Consider the following 25,116-nt stretch of genomic DNA (forward strand, 5'->3'; position numbering starts at 1 on the left):
TTAAAATACTTCAGGTATGTTGTAAAAGACATACATTAATTGTGTTGATACTAGTCGTTGATGATTAACCCATGATCAAGGAATTGATTTCCAGCAGCATTCCTGAGTAGTGTGAATTCTCCAGAAAAATGTGAAAATGGTAAGAGGTCCTTTTTTACTACCTTTTTTATTTTTATCAAGGCAAAACCATAGAGTTCTGTATAAGACATCAATTACTTCTTAAAGATATCTGATAGCTGGGAAAAGATATGAAGAAGCAATCATTAAAAAGAATTATGCATTATGATATATAATGCTTGCTCAGAATGATCAATGCTAAACTGTCCTACACTTCCACCTTATAAACATGTGAAAAATATTGTATATTATAGATATACTGTAGATATATATCTCTGGGGATAGGGGAGAAAGAATACTTCCCACACATTCCCCACATGTCATAGAAGGTGACTAAAGGGGATGGGAGCAGGGAGCTAGAAACTCTTGCTTCCTTGTATTTTTAACTTTCTAAAAGGGGAAACAGAAGAAGGAGTCGTGCGGGGAATGCTCATCTCCCTCGAAGGCTCAGTTTGGGGTGTCAGAATGTTTGGGGATGTAACCAAGATGAGAAAAAGGAGAGATTGGTAGTATGTTTTAGGAAAGAAACCTGGATGTTTTAGCTCTGAGTGAAACGAAGTTCAAGGGTAAAGGGGACGAGTGGTTTGGGAATGTCTTGGGAGTAAAGTCGGGTTGGTGAGAGGACAAGAGCAAAGGAAGGAGTAGCACTTCTGAAGCAGGAGTTGTGGGAGTATGTGATAAAGTGTTAGAAAGTAGTATGTGATAGAGTGTAAGAAAGTAAACTCTAGATTGATAAGGGTAAAACTGAAAGTGGATGAAGAGAGATGATAAGAAGGAAGATCATGAGAGGCAAGTGTTTTGGGAGCTGCTGAATGAGTGTGTTAGCAGCTTTGATGCACGAGACCGAGTTATAGTGATGGGTGATTTGAATGCAAAGGTGAGTAATGTGGCAGTTGAGGGTATAATTGGTGTACATGGGGTGTTCAGTGTTGTAAATGAAAATGGTGAAGTGCATGTAGATTTGTTTGCTGAAAAATGACTGGTGATTGGGAATACCCGGTTTAAAAAGAGAGAAATACATAAGTATACATACGTTAAGTAGGAGAGATGGCCAAAGAGCGTTATTGGATTATGTGTTAATTGATTAGCGCATGAAAGAGAGACTTTTGGATGTTAATGTACTGAGAGGTGCAACTAGAGGGATGTCTGATCATTATCTTGTGGAGGTGAAGGTGAAGATTTGTAGAGGTTTTCAGAAAAGAAGAATGTCAGAGTGAAGAGAGTGGTGAGAGTAAGTGAGCTTGAAAAGAAGACTTGTGTTAGGAAGTACCAGGAGAGATTAAGTGCAGAATGGAAAAAGGTTAGAGCCAGTGACGTAAGGGGAGTGGGGGAAGAATGGGATGTATTTAGGGAAGCAGTGATGGCTTGCACAAAAGATGCTTGTGGCATGAGAAAGATGGGAGGTGGGCAGATTAGAAAGGGTGGTGAGTGGTGGGATGAAGAAGTAAGATTGTTAGTGAAAGAGAAGAGAGAGGCATTTGGACGATTTCTGCTGGGAAGTAGTGCGAAGGACTGGGAGATGTATAAAAGAAGGAGGCAGAGTTGATAGAGATACTTTATGGAAGGTATTAAGAGTATATGGTGTGGGAGGCAAGTTGCTAGAAGCAGTGAAAAGTAAAGTATGTGAAAGAAGAAAGCTGAGAGTAAATAAATGTGAATAGGAGCAAGGTTATTAGGTTCAGTAGGGTTGAGGGACAGGTTAATTGGAAGGAAAGATTGATGGAGAAAAGCTGGAGGAAGTGAAGTGTTTTAGATATCTGGGAGTGGATTAGGCAGCGAATGGAACCATGGAAGCAGGATTAAGTCACAGGGTGGGGAAAGGGGCGAAGGTGTTGGGAACTTTGAAGAATGTGTGGAAAGCGAGAATGTAAATGGATTGAATTAGGGCATGTGAAGTGTCTGGGGTAAGTAATGGAGGGTTTTGTGGGGCCTGGATATGGAAAGTGAGCTGTGGTTCTGGTGCATTACACATGACAGCTGGAGACTGAGTGTGAACGAATGTGGCCTCTGTTGTCTATTTCCAGCACTCCCTCTCTTGCATGGCGGGGGGAGGGGGTTGCCATTTCACATGTGGCAGGGTGGCGATGGGAATGGATGAAGGCAGCAAGTATGGATATGCACATGTGTATATATGTATGTATGTGTATTTATATGTATGTATACATTGAAATATATAGGTATGTATATGAATGTGTGTGTGTGGGCGTTTATGTATATACATGTGTATGTGGGTGGGTTGGTCCATTCCTTCGTCTGTTTCCTTGTGCTACCTCACTAACGCAGGAGACAGCAACTGAGTATGATAATGATAATCATAAAATTTTTTTTTGTAATTTTCCAAAAGAAGGAACAGAGAAGGGGGCCAGGTGAGGAAGTTCCCTCAAAGGCCCAGCCCTCTGTTCTTAATGCTACCTCGCTGGTGCGGGAAATGACGAATAGTATGAAAGAAAGAAAGAATAACATTATAGATATATGTCCCTGGATATAGGAGAGAAAAAATACTTCCCATGTATTCCCCACATTTTGTAGAAGGTGACTAAAAGGAGCGGGAGTGGGGGGCTGGAAACCCCCTCCTTGTATTTAACTTTCTAAAAGGGGAAACAGAAGGAGTCATGCGGGGAGTGCTCATTCTCCTCGAAGGCTCAGATTGGATTGTCTAAATGTGTGTGGATGTAACCAAGATGAGAAAAAAGGAGAGATAGGTAGTATGTTTGAGGAAAGGAACCTGGATGTTTTGGCTTTGAGTGAAACAAAGCTCAAGGGGAAAGGAGAAGAGTGGTTTGGAAATGTCTTGGGAATAAAGTCAGGGGTTGATGAGAGGACAAGAGCAAAGGAAGGAGTAGCACTTCTTCTGAAACAGGAGTGGTTGGAGTATGTGATAAATTGTAAGAAAGTAAACTCTAGATTGATATGGATAAAACTGAAAGTGGATGAAGAGAGATGGGTGATTATTGGTGCCTATACACCTGGTCATGAGAAGAAAGATCATGAGAAACAATGGTTTTGGGAGCAGCTGTGTGATTGTGTTAGCAGCTTTGATGCACGAGAACGGGTTATAGTGATGGGTGATTTGAATGCAAAGGTGAGTAATGTGGCAGTTGAGGGAATAATTGGTATACATGGGGTGTTCAGTGTTGTAAATGTAAAAGGTGAAGAACTTGTAGATTTGTTTGCTGAGAAAGGACTGGTGATTGGGAATACCTGTTTAAAAAGAGAGATATACATAAGTATACGTATGTAAGTAGGAGAGTAGGAGAGATGGCCGGAGAGTGTTATTGGATTACGTGTTAATTGATTGGCATGTGAAATAGAGACTTTTGGATGTTAATATGCTGAGAGGGGCAACTGGAGGGATGTCTGATCATTATCTTGTGGAGGCGAAGGTGAAGATTTGTTGGGGTTTTCAGGAAAGAAGAGAGAATGTTGGGGTGAAGAGAGTGGTAAGAGGAAGTGAGCTTGGAAAGGAGACTTGTGTGAGGAGCTACCAACAGAGAGTGAGTGCAGAACGGAAAAAGGTTAGAGCCAATGGCGTAAGGGGAGTGTGGGAGGAATGGGATGTATTCAGGGAAGTATTGATGGCTTGCACAAAAGATGCTTATGGCATGAGAAGAGTGGGAGGTGGGCAGATTAGAGAGGGTAGTGAGTGGTGGGATAAAGAAGTAAGATTGTTAGTGAAAGAGAAGAGAGAGGCGTTTGGACGATTTTTGCAGGGAAGTAGTGCAAATGACTGGGAGATGTATAAAGGAAAGAGGCTGGAGGTTAAGAGAAAGGTGCAAGAGGTGAAAAAGAGGGCAAATGAGAGTTGGGGTGAGAGAGTATCATTAAATTTCAGGGAGAATAAAAAGATATTTTGGAAGGAGGTAAATAAAGTGCGTAAGATAAGAGAACAAATGGGAACATTGGTTAAGGGGGCTGATGGGGAGGTAATAAGAAGTAGTGGTGAATCTGTCCACCTCCCACACTTCTCATGCCACAGGCATCTTTTGTGCAAACTATCACTGCTTCCCTATATACATCTCATTCTTCCCCCACTCCCCTTATGTTCTTTGCTCTCACCTTTTTCCAGTCTGCACTCAGTCTTTTCTGGTACTTCCTCACACATGACTCCTTCCCAAGCTCACTTACTCTCACCACTCTCTTCACCCCAACATTCTCTCTTCTTTTCTGAAAACCTCTACAAATCTTCACCTTCGCCTCCACAAGATAATGATCAGACATCCCTTCAGTTGCACCTCTTAGCACATTAACATCCAAAAGTCTCTCTTTCACGCACCTATCAATTAACACGTAATCCAATAACGCTCTCTGGCCATCTCTCCTATTTACGTACGTATACTTATGTATATCTCTTTAAACCAGGTATTCCCAATCACTAGTCCTTTTTCAGCACACAAATCTACAAGCTCTTTACTATTTCCATTTACAACTCTGAACACCCCATGTACACCAATTATTCTCTCAGCTGCCACACTACTCACCTTTGCATTCAAGACACCCATCACTATAACCTAGTCTCATGCATCAAAACTAATAACACACTCACTCAGCTGCTCCCAAAACACTTGCCTCTCATGATCTTTCTTCTCATGCCCAGATGCATATGCGCCAAGAATCACCCATCTCTCTCCATCCACTTTCAGTTTTACTCATATCAATCTAGAGTTTACTTTCATACACTCTATCACATACTCCCACCACTCCTGTTTCAGGTGTAGTGCTACTCCTCTTGCTCCTGTCCTCTCACCAACCTCTCCCAAAACATTCCCAAACCACTCTTCCCCTTTCCCCTTGAGCTTTGTTTCACTCAGAGCCAAAACATCCAGGTTCCTTTCCTCAAACATACTACCTATCTCTCCTTTTTTCTCATCTTGGTTACATCCACACACATTTAGACACCAAAATCTGAGCCTTCAAGGAGGATGAGCACTCTCCACATGATTCCTCCTTCTGTTTCCCCTTTTAGAAAGTTAAAAGACAAAGAGGGGAGGGTTTCTAGCCCCCGCTTCCGTCCCCTGTAGTTGCCTTCTATGACACATGAGGAATGCGTGGGAAGTATTCTTTCTCCCCTATTCCCAGGGATAGGTGATGGTAAATATCAATAAAATGAAGGCAAATGAGGATATGAAAAAAAAAGACTGAAAAGGGAACAACAAGCTATTCTGGCAGTTGGTAAATAGAGAGTTGAAAGGATGTGTGTGTAAGAGTATATTAGACAACATGGGGGAATGCTGGTAGTAGAGGATGAAGTTGAAGGGAATGCTGGTAGTAGAGGATGAAGTTGAAGGGGATTGAGAGAATATTTTAAAGAAATTATTAGATAGTGAAAGAGATGTGTGTGTTCTTACAGCTGGAATAGAGATAAGGAGTTAGAGAAATAGTTTTGTAGGAGAGGAAAACATTACAAAGGAGGAAGGATGAGAGCAGTAAATCTAGAACAAAATTAAGATTAACCAGGGAGATATAGATGGAGTGGTGAAGATGAAGAGCGAAAGTGACAGTGTAGTGGAGTGTGTCTGGAAAGTGTGTATTCATGCATGGAAAAGTGGTCAAGTGCCTGATGATTGGATTATAGATAAGTAAGTATCCTTGAAATAGATTGTGATATTTAGGATGGGTTTCAGGTTTCAGGCAGGAAGATCTTGCCTCTCACAGTCATTTGATAAGATTGCTGAGACTCTGAAGAACAAACAAAATGTGTATGTGATTTACACAGACTGCAAAAGCATTTGATTAATGTGACCATTGTGTCATAACACACAAAATGTGTCAGAAGGGAATGATCAGAAAAATTTGGGGATGGATATACAACTTTTTGATTAACAGATCACAACATGTAGTTGTAAATCATGCCATTTCTAATGCCTTAGTAGTAAAATGTTCAGTACCTCTAGGAACTGTACTTGAGCCCCACATGTTCCTCAGTCTTATACCTAACATTGATGGAAATACAAGTCACAGCTTTGAATCATCCTTTGCAGATTGTACTGTAATAAAACTGCTTATATTCAAACACTTATAAATTAGAAGGGTGGTGGGATGGATCCTGTGGACTTTCAAGACAAGGAAAACTTGAGAAAGTTGAGAGTAAAGCCCATACTTTGCATTCCTATGATCATGTTGTAACTCTTAAACTTTCACACTTACCCCTTTTTGCCCTTGCTGATAATGATCTCTCCACATATTCTTTAGTTCTCCCAGAACCTTCAGTATCTTCTCCACACTATGACTCACTTCCGCTTCCATGGTTCCATTCATTGCCATTCCAGTGTTTCTTCTGTCAAACTCACACTCCAGCTAGCTTGTCCCTCAATTCTGTTAAATCTGATAATCTTGCTTTTATTCACATTTACTCTCAAATCCCTCCTGTCACACACCCTTCCAAACTTGGTCACCATCTTCTGCAGTTTTTCCAAACATGGTCACCATCTTTTGCAGTTTCACTCTCGAGTCTTCCACATTGTTGTATCATAAGCAAACCACAACTGAATCATTTCCCAGGCCTTCTGATCCCCAACAGACTGCATCCTCACCTCTCTCTGCAAGCCTCTTGCAGTCATCTTTCTCTTCACCCAATCCATAAACAAATTAAACAACCATGGTGACATCACACACTCCTGCTATGGACAGACCTTTGCTTGAAACCTTTCACTCCTCTTATCCTACTCATACACATGCCTTTAACCCTTGATATAAACTTTTCACTGCTTGTAGCAGCTTTTCTCCCACATATACATACATTGAAAATCCTAACTGACCAATCAACAACATAAGCATCCCCTTTTTTGATACATTCAACAGGAATAACATCCTTGCTGCTTTTCATCGCACGTAAGGCTTTCACCACCTCTTCTCTCTTCACCAAACCACTTTCCATGACTCTCTCACTTCATATTCCACTGTGACCCAAACACCCTACATATGCCACCCTGTCATCAAACATGTTCATCATTGCTTCAGAATATTTACTCACTCCATCTTCTCACTTCATCACTACCTGCTACCACTCCCCCATTTTCCCCCTTCACTGGTGCTTCTATTTGTTATCTTTTTTTTTTACCACATCATGAACCTCCTTGCAAAACATTGTATTCTATCTAAAGTTTACTGATACTCGCTCACCCCAATTCTCATTGACCCTGTTTTTCAACCCCTGCACCTTTCTCTTGACCTCCCTCCACTTTTTCTTATACTTCCCCTAGTAATTTGCACTCCTTCCCTCAAGTATCATCCAAACACCTACCTTTTTTCTTTTGTTAGCAACTTGCTTCTTAACTCACTACACACCACCCTTTCTAATCTGTCCATACCTCCTTATCCCCTGTATACTGCATATACACCCCTTTCTTCAAGACCCTTGCATTTACTTTCCTTATCACTCCATCTAAAAACAAATTAAACAGCCATGGTGACGTCACATACCTTTGCCACAGACCAACCTTCTCCTTGAACGACTTTTACCCTCTTTCCACTCATGTGTATGTCTTCCACTCTTGATAAAACTTTTCACTGCTTCTAGTTGCTTTTCTTCTTCATCATATATTTTGAGACCTCCCACAAGGCATCTCTGTCAATCCAATCATATGTGTGAATTGAACAATTTAGTGATTTAACAATTTAGAGGGCCAGTGGTGTCTTGGGTACCATGTGGCATTGTCATTGAAACATTGCTTCTCAGTATATTCTAAAAGATGTCCACAGTTCTTTCAACTCCTTTAACAGAGATTTATATGTGTCAATTATAATTACATTTACTGTGTTTTGTGTTCTTTTAGTCAGTCCTTTATATTTTCAGAAAATCAGGTGTGACTGACCATTATGCTTTAGATGATACACATGCCCTTCACCTAGCCAGGAGAGTAGTACGCACATTGAACTACATCAAAGCACCTCAGGTGAGAAACATTTACCAGGTTCCCAAAATGGCCGCTTTACGTACACTAAATTTTTCACTTATTTCAGTTGAATTAACACATGCATTGTTAGTGGACACTTATTTTGTGGGAACACCATAGGACTTCAGAAATTTTTTCTCCTTGCTTCAGACTACCATAAAAGAAGTTAAGGAACCTTTGTTCGATGCTCATGACCTTTATGGTATTGTTGGGGACAACCTCAAGAAAACTTATGATGTGAGGGAGGTGATTGCACGTATTGTCGATGGCTCGGAATTTGATGAATTTAAGGTAAGTAGAAGTTTACGTGTTTGTTCCCTTTTCATATTCAGAAGAATGCATTTTTATGTAAAAGCTTGGTGTTGCTGCTTGTTAAACTGCAGTAATTTCTATGAAATTGCAGCAGGTTAAAAGGCTAACATCTTTAATATTATTTTCCACTTTTAAAGGTATGGTAGCCACTGTAGTTATTCTTAGATGTGACTGATTGACTGGCTCCTTGAATATATAATAATTGACATTTCACCAACCCAAATAGTTGTTGGGTTGAACCCACATCTTAGAGGTTGAGAATGCAAGGGGCTATTATTGCAGATACTAAAAGAATTTCCTTACCTTTGGCATCCTTCATTCCTTCCTTTATATGCTTTTGTTCTTTTTTAAAGTCTTTGGTGTTCTGAAGTCGGTTATCATAGTTGCTCTCTCAATATTCGATGCTGTGATTTCACTGGAATATGTAGATTCATTTGGATGAGTATTCTGTTTTAGAGGATATTTCCCTTTTTTGTTTGATGCCCTTGATCTAGAAATTCAGTCTCCATATTGCATTTTTACCTGCAGGATATGTAATATGAAAGTTGAATTAACTGTAGCTGTATTTGCAATTTTATATAGGTGAATTAAGAAACTTTCATAAGTAACTTCAGGTTTTTTATAGGTCAACAGTAATGGAACTGATATTTAAAAGACTTTGAAAAATGTTTCCAAAAACACCAGACAGCATAGTGCTGATGATCCAGGAGTTACTTCTCCAGTATTACACTTGTCTCCAGTAGACAGTCATTTGATCCTTCATCCTTATAGGCTTCAATAAAGGGTGCTTATAGATGGTGAACCTATAGTTCTGATCAGGATCTTGCAGTGATGCTGAATGTATTTTTTGACAATTGTAAAAGTATGATAGAACTTTTGTGAAGTAAACCCAAATTCTTATCACACATTCTTTTTTTCATCTTTAGGCAAGAAGTATTTCCTTATTACAGTTCAACTGTATTAGAATGCAGAACACTTCAACAGATGTTTTGAATGTTCCTGTGGGTCTCTCACTGTCAGAGTTGTGGAGGTGATCAGTAACCATGATATGATAATAGAAAAAAGCATACAACGTATAGATATTAAGATCTGTGGATTATGAGATGTCAGATTTGATTTGTCCGTGTATATGAAAAAAGTAAAACAAAAAATTGAAAGAGATCTTCTCGTTCCCTGATTAGTCAAGAGTCTTTGTCATCTACTGCAGCTTCCTCAACTCATGTGTATTCTCTTAGTGATTGCTGGCAAAAGATAATGCCCACCCAGCACGTTAATGAAAGTGGCTTTTCAGTATTTTGTTAGCATCAACAGTAGCAACAACAGTAGAGTGCTGGCATACTACCACTGTAATAGCTTTACTGGCTGATTCTGATTGTTTTGTTGCCAGCTTTATTCAGCATAAGCAGGGCAAAATTTCTGAAGGGGCTTCTGTATAATCTTGTTTATATCTTTAGAATTATAAAATGTGATGATTTTCTTTTTTGCTTAAAGAAATAATTAATAATCTTTTCACACAATGATAATGAATTAATTCTTAATTATTCAGCTCCAAAACCTTTCCTCTAGGCCTCCCGTAGTTCAAGGCTATGCTCCAATCAGGTGCAGGGAAATGATGGACTCCTTTGGAGCAAGGAGCTCATTGTTGAGACTGTATTCCTTTTTTATTCATTGGTGTTAATACAACCATGCCGAAGGTAACTATACTCACCATGTAATCATATGCTGCTTGAGTTTGGTAATGATTTATTGAATAATTTGCTTAGATAATGTGCCATGGTATAAACCTCACATAAACCTGTTTTGTAACTTATGATTGCCTTACAGTGTGTGAATTGTGAGATCCATTGTCTTATGCTGAAGATTCTGTTCCAGGTTGTTTGGTCAGGGATATTAGCATAATGAAATACCAACTCAGCATGTCAGTGAAACAGTGGCATTTCAAAATTTTGTTTTTGCTGCAGCTATAGCGACAGTGGTAGAGTGTTAGTCTGCTGTCATTACAGTAGTTTTGCCTGATGGTTTAGTTATTTTGAGTGCTAGCCATTATAGTGTTTGTGCCAGATGATGATGTTAGTTTGACTTCAAGCTTTGTTAAGGATAAGCAGGGAAAGATTCCCAAGGGGGTGATATGGAGAGAAAACTTTTTTTGTATTTTTGAATCAGACAGAGTTTATTAACTTTCATATCTGCCTAATGGAAACATGTATGATGTATTTGCAATTTGATAAAGAATGATTGAATGATGTATCATGATTTAAGCTTTTATATTACACCTGTTTTGTAACTTATGACTTCCACTCTGTAAGGATTTGGTTATATGGTTTAAACTGGTGAGGACTTTTGCTTCTGGTTGTCATGAAAAGGTTTTTCTTCAGTTTAGAAATATATCAGTATTGGCAAGTTATCATCAGCACTTTAGCAGGTTTCCTCCTTTTTTTAACAAATGTTTAGAGGATGTTTTTAACACATGTTTAGATGATGGTTTAAGCAATTGGATATGGTAGTCTTGTTATGTGAATCAGTGCAATGTGGACAGTGAGTAAGTCTATGTGAACTGAGAGGCTGTGGGCATTTGATCTACCCCAAGGTTGTGTTCTGTCATCACGGGTACTTAATTTGTGTATGGATGGGGTGGTGAGGGAGGTAGATACAAGAGTCTTGGAGAGAGGGACACGTATACAGTCTGTTAGGGATGAGAGGGCTTGGGAAGTGAGTTTTTGTTCGCTGATGATACAGCGCTGGTGGCTGATTCAAGTGAGAAACTGCTGAAGTTGGTGACTGAGTTTGGAAAAGTGTGTGAAAGGAGAAAGTTGAGAGTGTGAATAAAGGCAAGGTAATCATTAGGTTCACCAGGTTTAGGGACAAGTCAGTGGGGAAGTAAGTATGAATGGAGAGAAATTGGCAGAAGTGAAGTGTTTTAGATATCTGGGAGTGGACTTAGCAGTGAATGGAACCATGGAAGTGGAAGTGTTTTAGGAGCAATGAAGAATTTGTAGGTAGAGAGAATGTTATCTTGGAGAGCAAAATTGGGTATGTCTGAAGGAATAGTACTTTCAATGATATTATATGGTTGCAAGGCATGGGTGATAGGGTTGTGCAGAGGGGGGTGGATGTGTTGGAAATGAAATGTTTGAGGACAGTATGTAGTATGAGGTGGTTTGATCAGATAAGTAATGAAAGGGTAAGAGAGATTTGTGGTAATAAAAAGAGTGTGGTTGAGAGAGCAGAAGAGTGCGTGTTGAAAGGTTTGGACATATGGAGAGAATAAGTTTGGAAAGGTTGACAAAGAGGATATATTTTTTAGAAGCAGAGAGAACAAGGAGAAGCAGGAGACCAAATTGGAGGTGGAAGGATGGATTGAAAAAGATTTTGAGCAATTAGGGCCTGAGCATGTGGGAGGGTGAAAGGCATGCATAGGATAGAGTGAATTGGAATGATGTATTATACTGGCGTCAACATGCTATCGGTGGAATGAACCAGGGCATGTGAAGTGTCTGAGGTAAACCATGGAAAAGCTGTGTAGGTAAGTATATTTGCGTGTGTGGACGTGTATATGTACATGTTGTAAGGGGGGGGGGGGAATTTTGGTTATTGGTTTATATGGTGAGGACTTTTGCTTCTGGTTGTCATGAAAAGGTTTTTTTCTTCAGTTTAGAAATATATCAGTATTGGCAAGTTATCATCAGCACTTTAGCAGGTTTCCTCCTTTTTTTAACAAATGTTTAGAGGATGTTTTTAACACATGTTTAGATGATGGTTTAAGCAATTGGATATGGTAGTCTTGTTATGTGAATCAGTGCAATGTGAACTGAGAGGCTGTGGGCATTTGATCTACCCCAAGGTTGTGTTCTGTCATCACGGGTACTTAATTTGTGTATGGATGGGTGGTGAGGGAGGTAGATACAAGAGTCTTGGAGAGAGGGACACGTATACAGTCTGTTAGGGATGAGAGGGCTTGGGAAGTGAGTTTTTGTTCGCTGATGATACAGCGCTGGTGGCTGATTCAAGTGAGAAACTGCTGAAGTTGGTGACTGAGTTTGGAAAAGTGTGTGAAAGGAGAAAGTTGAGAGTGTGAATAAAGGCAAGGTAATCATTAGGTTCACCAGGTTTAGGACAAGTCAGTGGGGAAGTAAGTATGAATGGAGAGAAATTGGCAGAAGTGAAGTGTTTTAGGAGCAATGAAGAATTTGTAGGTAGAGAGAATGTTATCTTGGAGAGCAAAATTGGGTATGTCTGAAGGAATAGTACTTTCAATGATATTATATGGTTGCAAGGCATGGGTGATAGGGTTGTGCAGAGGGGGGTGGATGTGTTGGAAATGAAATGTTTGAGGACAGTATGTAGTATGAGGTGGTTTGATCGAGTAAGTAACGTAAGGGTAAGAGAGATTTGTGGTAATAAAAAGAGTGTGGTTGAGAGAGCAGAAGAGTGCGTGTTGAAAGGTTTGGACATATGGAGAGAATAAGTTTGGAAAGGTTGACAAAGAGGATATATTTTTTAGAAGCAGAGAGAACAAGGAGAAGCAGGAGACCAAATTGGAGGTGGAAGGATGGATTGAAAAAGATTTTGAGCAATTAGGGCCTGAGCATGTGGGAGGGTGAAAGGCATGCATAGGATAGAGTGAATTGGAATGATGTATTATACTGGCGTCAACATGCTATCGGTGGAATGAACCAGGGCATGTGAAGTGTCTGAGGTAAACCATGGAAAAGTCTTTGGGTCCTGGATATGTGGATAGGGAGCTGTGGTTTCGGTGCATTACTTATGACAGCTAGAGAATGGCTGTAAGTGGATGTGGCCTGTATTTGTTTCTTCGTGGCACTACCTTGCTAATGCAGTAAATGGCGATAAAGTAAGAAAAAATAGTAGTAGTAGTAACCACCTCCCTACCCCCACCCAGAGCACAGCTTTGAATTGTGGCAGGTATTCTCTATGTGAAGATCCTTATCTGTGGAGGTTGACCATGTGGCAAAGGTTATTGCTTGTAAGTGATATAGAGTGAAACAACTATGGTGAGATTACTTACCCCTGATGCACTCCCACCATTATTTCTGATTACTTATTCATACCACTGTTTATGAATCTTTCACAGAAATCTTTATTCATTTTAAAAGCTATTAACAGCATTAAAGACTTGACAGACAAGTCAAAGTTTCACAATCTTTTCCTGTTATCTTTATGGTATACATTTTTTAAAATCTGTGAGTACTTTTTCTTCTGGGTTGTCATGAAAAGGTTTTTTTCTTCAGTTTAGAAATATATCAGTATTGGCAAGTTATCATCAGCACTTTAGCAGGTTTCCTCCTTTTTTTAACAAATGTTTAGAGGATGTTTTTAACACATGTTTAGATGATGGTTTAAGCAATTGGATATGGTAGTCTTGTTATGTGAATCAGTGCAATGTGAACTGAGAGGCTGTGGGCATTTGATCTACCCCAAGGTTGTGTTCTGTCATCACGGGTACTTAATTTGTGTATGGATGGGTGGTGAGGGAGGTAGATACAAGAGTCTTGGAGAGAGGGACACGTATACAGTCTGTTAGGGATGAGAGGGCTTGGGAAGTGAGTTTTTGTTCGCTGATGATACAGCGCTGGTGGCTGATTCAAGTGAGAAACTGCTGAAGTTGGTGACTGAGTTTGGAAAAGTGTGTGAAAGGAGAAAGTTGAGAGTGTGAATAAAGGCAAGGTAATCATTAGGTTCACCAGGTTTAGGACAAGTCAGTGGGGAAGTAAGTATGAATGGAGAGAAATTGGCAGAAGTGAAGTGTTTTAGGAGCAATGAAGAATTTGTAGGTAGAGAGAATGTTATCTTGGAGAGCAAAATTGGGTATGTCTGAAGGAATAGTACTTTCAATGATATTATATGGTTGCAAGGCATGGGTGATAGGGTTGTGCAGAGGGGGGTGGATGTGTTGGAAATGAAATGTTTGAGGACAGTATGTAGTATGAGGTGGTTTGATCGAGTAAGTAACGTAAGGGTAAGAGAGATTTGTGGTAATAAAAAGAGTGTGGTTGAGAGAGCAGAAGAGTGCGTGTTGAAAGGTTTGGACATATGGAGAGAATAAGTTTGGAAAGGTTGACAAAGAGGATATATTTTTTAGAAGCAGAGAGAACAAGGAGAAGCAGGAGACCAAATTGGAGGTGGAAGGATGGATTGAAAAAGATTTTGAGCAATTAGGGCCTGAGCATGTGGGAGGGTGAAAGGCATGCATAGGATAGAGTGAATTGGAATGATGTATTATACTGGCGTCAACATGCTATCGGTGGAATGAACCAGGGCATGTGAAGTGTCTGAGGTAAACCATGGAAAAGTCTTTGGGTCCTGGATATGTGGATAGGGAGCTGTGGTTTCGGTGCATTACTTATGACAGCTAGAGAATGGCTCTGTTAAGTGGATGTGGCCTGTATTTGTTTCTTCGTGGCACTACCTTGCTAATGCAGTAAATGGCGATAAAGTAAGAAAAAATAGTAGTAGTAGTAACCACCTCCCTACCCCCACCCAGAGCACAGCTTTGAATTGTGGCAGGTATTCTCTATGTGAAGATCCTTATCTGTGGAGGTTGACCATGTGGCAAAGGTTATTGCTTGTAAGTGATATAGAGTGAAACAACTATGGTGAGATTACTTACCCCTGATGCACTCCCACCATTATTTCTGATTACTTATTCATACCACTGTTTATGAATCTTTCACAGAAATCTTTATTCATTTTAAAAGCTATTAACAGCATTAAAGACTTGACAGACAAGTCAAAGTTTCACAATCTTTTCCTGTTATCTTTATGGTATACATTTTTTAAAATCTGTGAGTACTTTTTCTTCTGGGTTGTCATGAAAAGGTTTTTCTTCAGTTTAGAAATATATCAGTATTGGCAAGTTATCATCAGCACTTTAGCAGGTTTCCTCCTTTTTTTAACAAATGTTTAGAGGATGTTTTTAACACATGTTTAGATGATGGTTTAAGCAATTGGATATGGTAGTCTTGTTATGTGAATCAGTGCAATGTGAACTGAGAGGCTGTGGGCATTTGATCTACCCCAAGGTTGTGTTCTGTCATCACGGGTACTTAATTTGTGTATGGATGGGTGGTGAGGGAGGTAGATACAAGAGTCTTGGAGAGAGGGACACGTATACAGTCTGTTAGGGATGAGAGGGCTTGGGAAGTGAGTTTTTGTTCGCTGATGATACAGCGCTGGTGGCTGATTCAAGTGAGAAACTGCTGAAGTTGGTGACTGAGTTTGGAAAAGTGTGTGAAAGGAGAAAGTTGAGAGTGTGAATAAAGGCAAGGTAATCATTAGGTTCACCAGGTTTAGGACAAGTCAGTGGGGAAGTAAGTATGAATGGAGAGAAATTGGCAGAAGTGAAGTGTTTTAGGAGCAATGAAGAATTTGTAGGTAGAGAGAATGTTATCTTGGAGAGCAAAATTGGGTATGTCTGAAGGAATAGTACTTTCAATGATATTATATGGTTGCAAGGCATGGGTGATAGGGTTGTGCAGAGGGGGGTGGATGTGTTGGAAATGAAATGTTTGAGGACAGTATGTAGTATGAGGTGGTTTGATCGAGTAAGTAACGTAAGGGTAAGAGAGATTTGTGGTAATAAAAAGAGTGTGGTTGAGAGAGCAGAAGAGGGTGTTTTGAAATGGTTTGGGCACATGGAGAGAATGAGTGAGGAGAGATTGACCAAGAGGATATATGTGTCGGAGTGGAGGGAACGAGGAGAAGAGGGAGACCAAATTGGAGGTGGAAAGATGGAGTGAAAAAGATTTTGTGTGATCGGGGCCTGAACATGCAGGAGGGTGAAAGGAGGGCAAGAAATAGAGTGAATTGGAGTCATGTGGTATACAGGGGTTGACGTGCTGTCAGTGGATTGAAGCAAGGCATGTGAAGCGTCTGGGGTAAACCATGGAAAGCTGTGTAGGTATGTATATTTGCGTGTGTGGACGTGTATATGTACATGTGTATGGGGGGGGGGGGGGTTGGGCCATTTCTTTCGTCTGTTTCCTTGCGCTACCTCGCAAACGCGGGAGACAGCGACAAAGTAAAAAAAAAAAAAAAAAAAAAATGTTTTTAATGTTTAAGAGAGCTTCTTTTAATGATAAAGGGAAACCTATATACTTATTGTGTAGCTAAGGAAGTGCAGATAATATCAGTTGTGGATTTGAAGCAAAATGCACACTAATCATAATGGAAGCCAGGACCATGTGACATGTCAGGTATGGATAAAGTAAGGCAGGAAATGTAGACATGTCCGAAGTAGTGAAGATGTTCATCGTTATTCCACTTAACTGGGTATTTTTGTGTATTGGGAGGTCATATGTGACTTAGGATTACTCTGTGTAATGTGTCAGCATAGTTAGGATCTGTGTAAAAGTAGATGATGCATCAGTATAGTTGGGATTACTGTGTACAAATGAGTTTTGAGTCATTGCAGTTATAATGACTTAGTTTAAGTGGATAACACGTCAGTATGGTTGGGATTCCTCTAATTCCATGTAGAACAAATGAAGAGCTAATTGTCATTGCCTGATTCTACAAGCACTGAATACATTCTTCATCTTGAAGCAGTTCCTCTCACGGAAGTTGGGAGGAATTATCAGCTGTTCATTTGTTATCTTGATAAGGCATAATGAAGAAGTAATACTTGAAAGGTTGATCCTTTGCCTTAGAGGAGGCACACAAGAACAGGCTTCCTCAAGTAGGTGAAGGAGGTAGAGAGAGACAGATTCATACAGATACACAGACCACACAAACCCGAGGTCCAAGCAAGGTGTTCTGGCCTTAACACTGGTCAAAAAAAAAAAAAAGATGCTGTCCCCTTAAAAGTTGTAGAAGAAAAGACTAGCAAATCAAAGGCTCTCTGCCCACCTTCCAATCCCTTTGGCAACATGCTGGAAGGAAAAGAGGTAGAAAAAAAATACCTCACAGAATTGATAGGCCTTAAGGAAATTTTTATGGTCATAAGGTAGAATTAACATGAAATTGTTGTGCATCCCATCACCAGTGTCATATATTCCTTCACTTTTTGTTTTAAAGACAATATTAAGGATAGACTTGAGCTCAAGCCTCTCGTCTTCTTTTAATTTTCATTATTTATTTTGCTTTGTCGCTGTCTCCCGCGTTAGCGAGGTAGCACAAGGAAACAGACGAAAGAATGGCCCAACCTACCCACATACACATGTATATACATACACGTCCACACACGCAAAAATATATACCTAATCATCTCAACGTATACATGTATATATACACACACAGACATATACATATATACACATGTACGTAATACATACTGTCTGCCTTTATTCATTCCCATCGCCACCCCGCCACACATGGAATAACAACTCCTTCCCCCCTCATGTGTGCGAGGTAGCGCTAGGAAAAAACAACAAAGGCCCCGTTCATTGACACTCAGTCTCTAGCTGTCATGTAATAATGCACCGAAACCACAGCTCCCTTTCCACATCCAGGCCCCACAGAACTTTCCATGGTTTACCCCAGACGCTTCACATGCCCTCGTTCAATCCATTGACAGCACGTCGACCCCGGTATACCACATCGTTCCAATTCACTCTATTCCTTGCACCCCTTTCACCCTCCTGTATGCTCATGCCCTGATCACTCAAAATCTTTTTCACTCCATCTTTCCACCTCGAGTTTGGTCTCCCACTTCTCTTTGTTCCCTCCACCTCTGACACATATACCCTCTTGGTCAATCTTTCCTCACTCATTCTCTCCATGTGACCAAACCATTTCAAAACACCCTCTTCTGCTCTCTCAACCACACACTTTTTATTTCCACACATCTCTCTTACCCTTACATTACTTACTCGATCAAACCACCTCACACCACATGTTGTCCTCAAACATCTCATTTCCAAACATCTCGTCTTCCTATGTCTGTATTATTCCTGATGTTGAAGAATGATACCATCATTCTTACCTACTCTTTCAAAGCAGAGCAGGTGACATGGGTCAATCAGCCTTGGTATATATGGCCAGGGAGAGATTGGTGGTTGAGAAGATGGCATAACATTATGATAAATGATTAAAAGAATTGTTCAGTACCAGAGAGTGACATGTGATAATCAAGCTTACTTTGGAAGATACTAAGAATGTTACTCTGAGCAGCATTTTCTGGGAGCTTATTCCACACATCATTAATGTTGTTGGTAAGGAAATATAGCATACAGTCCAGATTAACTTGGTGACCTGTAAGTTTTAGTCCATTTTCATAGGTAGCGCTAGTGCTACAGTAAGGAAATTTTCAATATCGATGTTGTTGAATCCTTCAAGTATTTTAAAACGTGCTATTGATTTGCCCTAGAGACATCTCTTGCTTTGGCAGAATAAGTCTAATTCTTGTAATCTGACCTCATATGGTTTGTTCCACAAGGAAGGAATCAGTTTAATTGCTCTTTAATGCACCACTTCCAGTTTAAGAATATCCTTGCTTAAGTTAAGGACCCGAAATTGCATTGCATATTCGAGATAGGGTCTAATTAGACTTAAGTATGGTGGCAAATATCACATCTTTGCTATTATGTAAAAAGTTTCCATTAATAAATCCTTACAACCTTTGCTTTCTTAGCAGCTCCAATACAATGATGGAAAATTATGAAGTTGTTAAAGACAGTGACCCCTAGATACCTTACATTAGGTGTATCCTTTATCTTGTGGTCCATCAGTTCATAATCAAATTTTTTGTTGAGGTTTCCTTCTTGTAACAGCTGACATTTATTGATGCTAAATGGCATTTGCTATTTTCTATTCCATTCAGCAATTTTATTTAGATCCTCTTGTAACCTTAGCCTATCTTTTTCATTTTATATGTCATTTCTGATCTTTGTGTCATCTTCAAATTTGGACACTAAGTTATTTAGCCTTATGTCAATATCTTGAACATAAATGATGAAAAGAATAAGCCCAAGCATGGTTCCCTGGGGGAATCAACTAGAACTAGGTGACCACAGTGATGATTCATCATTTGTTATGAATCTCTGCCTTCTATCTCATAACCAGGCATATATCCAGTTTGTTGTAATAGCAATACTTTATGGGTATTGGGTATTTGGAGGTGGAAGGATGGAGTGAAAAAGATTTTGAGTGATTGGGGCCTGAACATACAGGAGGATGAGAGGCGTGCAAGGAATAGAGTGAATTGGAACAATGTGGTATACTGGGGTTGACATGCTGTCAGTGGACAGAACCAGGGCATGTGAAGTGTCTGGGGTAAACCATGGAAAGGTGTGTGGGGCCTGGATGTGGAGAAGGAACTGTGGTTTTGGTGCATTACTCATGACAACTAGAGACTGAGTGTGAATGAATGTGGCCTTTTTATCTGTATTCCTTGCACTACCTCATTGAAGCAAGAGATAGCGATGCTGTTTTCCTGTGTGGTGGGGCAGTGACAGGAATGGATGAAAGCAAGTAAGTATGAATATGTACATGTGTATGTATGTGATGTCTGTGTAAGCGTATACATATGTTGATGTGTATTTGTATGTATATGTGTGTACGTGAGCATTTATGTATATATATATATGTATATGAGTGGATGGGCCATTCTTTATCTCTTTCCTGGTGCTACCTCATTGAAGCAGAAAACAGCGATTATGTAAAATGATAATAATGATACTTTATGGGTCATATAAATTACATGAAATCTGTTTTTTGCATTCTCACAGATACACAGTAATGGATTATTCATCCAGTGATATCATGTTTGTGTAGCTGTCATAAGCATTTGTCTCATAACTTAATGTATAGAAATATAACAAATACAAGCGATGTAACTATTTAAGTCATCAAGCCTAAAGGACCCTGAACTATGGTAAGTTCAGTCCTAAATTATTGATAAGTTGCATGCTAGCTGGTACAAAATATCTCGTGTGACTTGATGCTCCACATTTTGATGATTTTAATCTTTTTACAGATAGTAGCATTTAATGATTATGGTTTAATGGATGTGGTGAGTCGTTATGAATTTCTTTACATATTTGAATGGTATACTTTTGGTATAGTTCTTGCAGTCATGTTATATTCCTAACCCCAAGTTTTGCATATTTGCTGATTACTTTGGTCAGTTTACTCTTTTAAGTCTATATTACAATTTTCATATGAACAAGTAACAGAAAATGAGATGACTGACTGTTACATCTATGTAGAATAAATCCATAATTCTAGTATCATTATTGTAGAGTTGATTATTTTATACTCTGCCTATACATTTTGATTGATACAAAAATTATCAATAATTGTACTTAAATTTTTTGTATTCCTTGGCAAATTCTACAGGTTCCATTTATATTCAAAGGTGATTGAACAACTGGTGAAGTTCTAAGGGTATGACCATCTCTTTTGCTTTGTTAACATTGAGTTCACGATAGTTAAAAAAATTCTATTTAAAGTCTGGGGTAATTATACTAGTTTTAGGGGAGTTGATATTCATTTAATATTCATGAATGTGTCTAGTTGGTGAATGAACTGATGCTTAAAACTAGCCCATGATTCCTCTGGGTATGAACCAACAAGGGTGAGACTCTTTAATGCATTGTGCATCTCATTAAAATCCTCCATTTAAAGTCTGGGGTAATTATACTAGTTTTAGGGGAGTTGATATTCATTTAATATTCATGAATGTGTCTAGTTGGTGAATGAACTGATGCTTAAAACTAGCCCATGATTCCTCTGGGTATGAACCAACAAGGGTGAGATTCTTTAATGCATTGTGCATCTCATTAAAATCCTCCATTTAAAGTCTGGGGTAATTATACTAGTTTTAGGGGAGTTGATATTCATTTAATATTCATGAATGTGTCTAGTTGGTGAATGAACTGATGCTTAAAACTAGCCCATGATTCCTCTGGGTATGAACCAACAAGGGTGAGATTCTTTAATGCATTGTGCATCTCATTAAAATCCTCCATTTAAAGTCTGGGGTAATTATACTAGTTTTAGGGGAGTTGATATTCATTTAATATTCATGAATGTGTCTAGTTGGTGAATGAACTGATGCTTAAAACTAGCCCATGATTCCTCTGGGTATGAACCAACAAGGGTGAGATTCTTTAATGCATTGTGCATCTCATTAAAATCCTCCATTTAAAGTCTGGGGTAATTATACTAGTTTTAGGGGAGTTGATATTCATTTAATATTCATGAATGTGTCTAGTTGGTGAATGAACTGATGCTTAAAACTAGCCCATGATTCCTCTGGGTATGAACCAACAAGGGTGAGATTCTTTAATGCATTGTGCATCTCATTAAAATCCTCCATTTAAAGTCTGGGGTAATTATACTAGTTTTAGGGGAGTTGATATTCATTTAATATTCATGAATGTGTCTAGTTGGTGAATGAACTGATGCTTAAAACTAGCCCATAATTCCTCTGGGCATGAACCAACAAGGGTGAGATTCTTTAATGCATTGTGCATCTCATTAAAATCCTCCATTTAAAGTCTGGGGTAATTATACTAGTTTTAGGGGAGTTGATATTCATTTAATATTCATGAATGTGTCTAGTTGGTGCATAAACTGATGCTTAAAACTAGCCCATGATTCCTCTGGGTATGAACCAACAAGGGTGAGACTCTTTAATGCATTGTGCATCTCATTAAAATCCTCCATTTAGAGTCTGGGGTAATTATACTAGTTTTAGGGGAGTCGTTTTAATATTCATTTAGAACCTAACCATGTTATGGTCACAAGATCCCAAATGTTCTCCAACATGGGCTTTAGTTATTGAGAGCTCCTAGAATGCAAGAACTAAATCAAGTATATTAGCTTTCCTCATTGGCTTTGTGACAGTTTGGTAGAGAAATATGTCTCTGACAAAGTTGATAAGTTTAGCAGATTCTTTATATACTCCTGAGATAGTTTGCTTGTTGATTTCCAGATTATAATCTAGAATGATTGAGTCTTCATTGTGTATTGCTCATTGTGAACTCTCATACATGACAGTTTTCAACAGTGGCAGATGTTGTGGTCTGCATTTCAATGGGATTTGGGTAAGATTTTACATATAGTGCAGTTCCAGTTCCTTGACCATCTCTGTTTCATACCAATAATTTGTAGTCTGGCAAATTGTATTCATTGATCAGATAGTTGTTTTTCATGTTCAGAAATGTTTTTGTTAAATTATTGCAATGATGTCAGTGTGTTTAGTGTTTACCGAACAATGTAATTTCGCTATTTTGTTTCAGAGGACCTTATATTCATGTAAAGTCCATTTGATATCCTTGAGTGATTTCTGTATAAGACTTGTGGTATGATTTGGTGACTGGCCATTTTTAGACTTGAGATTTGATGATCCCCATGACCTTCCCCCTCTAGTTGCTGTCTGGTGGGATTGGGAAGGGATTCCCATGCATAACATGTAATGTGGCCTGACCTGAACTCAACTGACTGTTTGATGTGGTCGTCATGTCAATCTCTACCGGGCCTCAACATAAAGATTTCCCCTTCAGTTGTAAGGTTATTTGATCTTTGATATGCACAGCTAAGATTTCTGTCCCTTTATTGCTGAGGTGAATGCCATCTCTCCCATGAAGTCAAGCTATGGATCATCAAAGCTTATGTTAGCATCTATGCACAGGCATTTCCGTATCTCAAACACCTAGCACTCTACTGTACTTTCAGATAACATTGTTATCTGATTTATCTTTTATGGTGCCAATCAACTCATTATATTCTTCTATAGTAACTTTTGAAGTTGGTAATATGGTAAACATTCTTGCTCCCAACATTCACTGCTAAACATGATTGAAGTAATGAATCATGATGTCTGTCCTGCTGGTGTGACAGCCATGGAAGACTTTGTGGTGACATATATAGTGACTCCATTGTCAGTTAGAGGGAAGGCTTTGGTAGTAGTAAATGGCCCCACCCACAGTCCCAGCAAATCTAAGGTCTACTCCTAAGACTCTACTTTCTTGTGTGACTCTGCTGCCAGCGAGAGGGAGGACTCGGGTGGTGATGTCCCCAACCCATAGAGCATCCCTCAGTTAGTAGGCTGTTGACATCAGCCACCAAGGGCAGTACTACTGTCTTGACCAAGGAGTGTTGAGTGGTGCCCTAAACCATCTTACACCCTCCATGTTAGGGTTGCTAGTCTTAGTTTCTGTTCCATCAGACTGGGACTACCAGGCTAGTCCTGCCATCTCCTTTCAAACTCCATACATGTACTCAGACCTCACATATTTTCTTCATGTGATTTCACCTTGCCATCTGGTTGCACAGTTGCTTTTAAATGAAATGATGTAATCCAACAAACCTATAGTCCCCTAGTTCTAGTCCTTGCCTGACACTTCTCCCAGTGAGAGGGAGGGTTCACATGATAGTAGTATCGGCCCCTTTCAAGACCTTCCTCACTCTGATAGATCTGCATCTTTCTATTTACTATACAAACATGTGTGGTCTCTTTAGTATCCTCTCTTTAGTTGAAGACCATACATCTAGTATCACTCTTGATATCTTTCTTCTCTTTGAGACCCAATTGTCTAATGATGTTACCAGCCATTCTTTATAACCAACTATAATCTTTCTCCCCATGTCCTTGGGATGGAGAAAGAATACTTCCCACGTATTCCCTGCATGTCGTGGAAGGTGACTAAAGGGAGTGGGAGCTGGGGACTGGTAACCTCCCCCTCCTTGTATTTAAATTTCTAAAAGGGGAAACAGAAGAAACAGTTATGCGGGGAGTGCTCATCCTCCTCGAAGGTTCAGACTGGGGTGTCTGAATGTGTGTGGATGTAACCAAGATGAGAAAAAAGGAGAGATAGGTAGTATGTTTGAGGAAAGGAACCTGGATGTTTTGGCTCTGAGTGAAAGAAAGCTCAAGGGTAAAGGGGAAGAGTGGTTTGGGATTATCTTGGGAGTAAAGTCAAGCGTTGGTGAGAGGACAAGAGCAAAGGAAGGAGTAGCACTACTCTTGAAGCAGGAGTTGTGGGAGTATGTGATAGAGTGTAAGAAGGTAAATTCTAGATTGAGATGGGTAAAACTGAAAGTGGATGGAGAGAGATGGGTGATTGTTGGTGCCTATACACCTGGTCATGAGAAGAAAGATCATGAGAGGCAAGTGTTTTGGGAGTAGCTGAGTGATTGTGTTAGCAGCTTTGATGCACAAGATTGGGTTATAGTGATGGGTGATTTGAATGCAAAGGTGAATAATGTGGCAGTTGAGGGAATAATTGGTGTACATGGGGTGTTCAGTGTTGTAAGTGGAAAAGGTGAAGAGCTTCTGGATTTGTGTGCTGAAGAAGGACTGGTGTTTGAGTATACCTCGTTTAAGAAGAGATATACATAGGTATACGTATGTGACTAGGAGAGATGGTCAGAGGGCGTTATTGGATTACGTGTTAATTGATAGGTGTGTAAAAGAGTGATGTTAATGTGATGAGAGGGGCAGTTGGAGGGATTTCTGATTACTATCTTGTGGAGGCAAAGATGAAGATTTGTAGAGGTTTTTAGAAAAGAAAAGAGAATGTTGGGGAGAGGAAAGTGGTGAGAACAAGTAAGCTTGGAAAGGAGACTTGTGTGAAGAAGTACCAGGAGAGATTGAGTGTTGAATGGCAAAAGGTGAGAGCAAATGACATAAGGGGAGTGAGGGAGGAATGGGATGTATTTAGGGAAGCAGTGATGGCTTGCACAAACATGCATGTGGCATGAGGAAGGTGGGAAGTGGGCAGATTAGAAAAGGTAGTGAGTGATGGGATGAAGAAGTAAGATTCTTAGTGAAAGAGAAAAGAGAGGCATTTGGACGACTTTTGAAGGGATGTAGTGCATATGACTAGGAGAT

General features: G+C 39.5%; 1 protein-coding gene across 1 annotated transcript in view; it reads left to right on the forward strand.

Moving 5' to 3' along the window:
* Mccc2 (methylcrotonyl-CoA carboxylase subunit 2) overlaps window positions 1-25,116 on the forward strand; it is a 130,845-nt gene that overhangs the window by 70,924 nt on the left and 34,805 nt on the right. Inside the window, exons 7-8 of the mRNA XM_071672181.1 lie at window positions 7,910-8,009; window positions 8,160-8,316. Of these exons, the coding sequence (XP_071528282.1) occupies window positions 7,910-8,009; window positions 8,160-8,316 (257 nt within the window). The remainder of the gene's footprint in view (window positions 1-7,909; window positions 8,010-8,159; window positions 8,317-25,116) is intronic.

Source organism: Panulirus ornatus, chromosome 17, assembly GCF_036320965.1.
Source record: "Panulirus ornatus isolate Po-2019 chromosome 17, ASM3632096v1, whole genome shotgun sequence".
Classification (NCBI taxonomy): domain Eukaryota; kingdom Metazoa; phylum Arthropoda; class Malacostraca; order Decapoda; family Palinuridae; genus Panulirus; species Panulirus ornatus.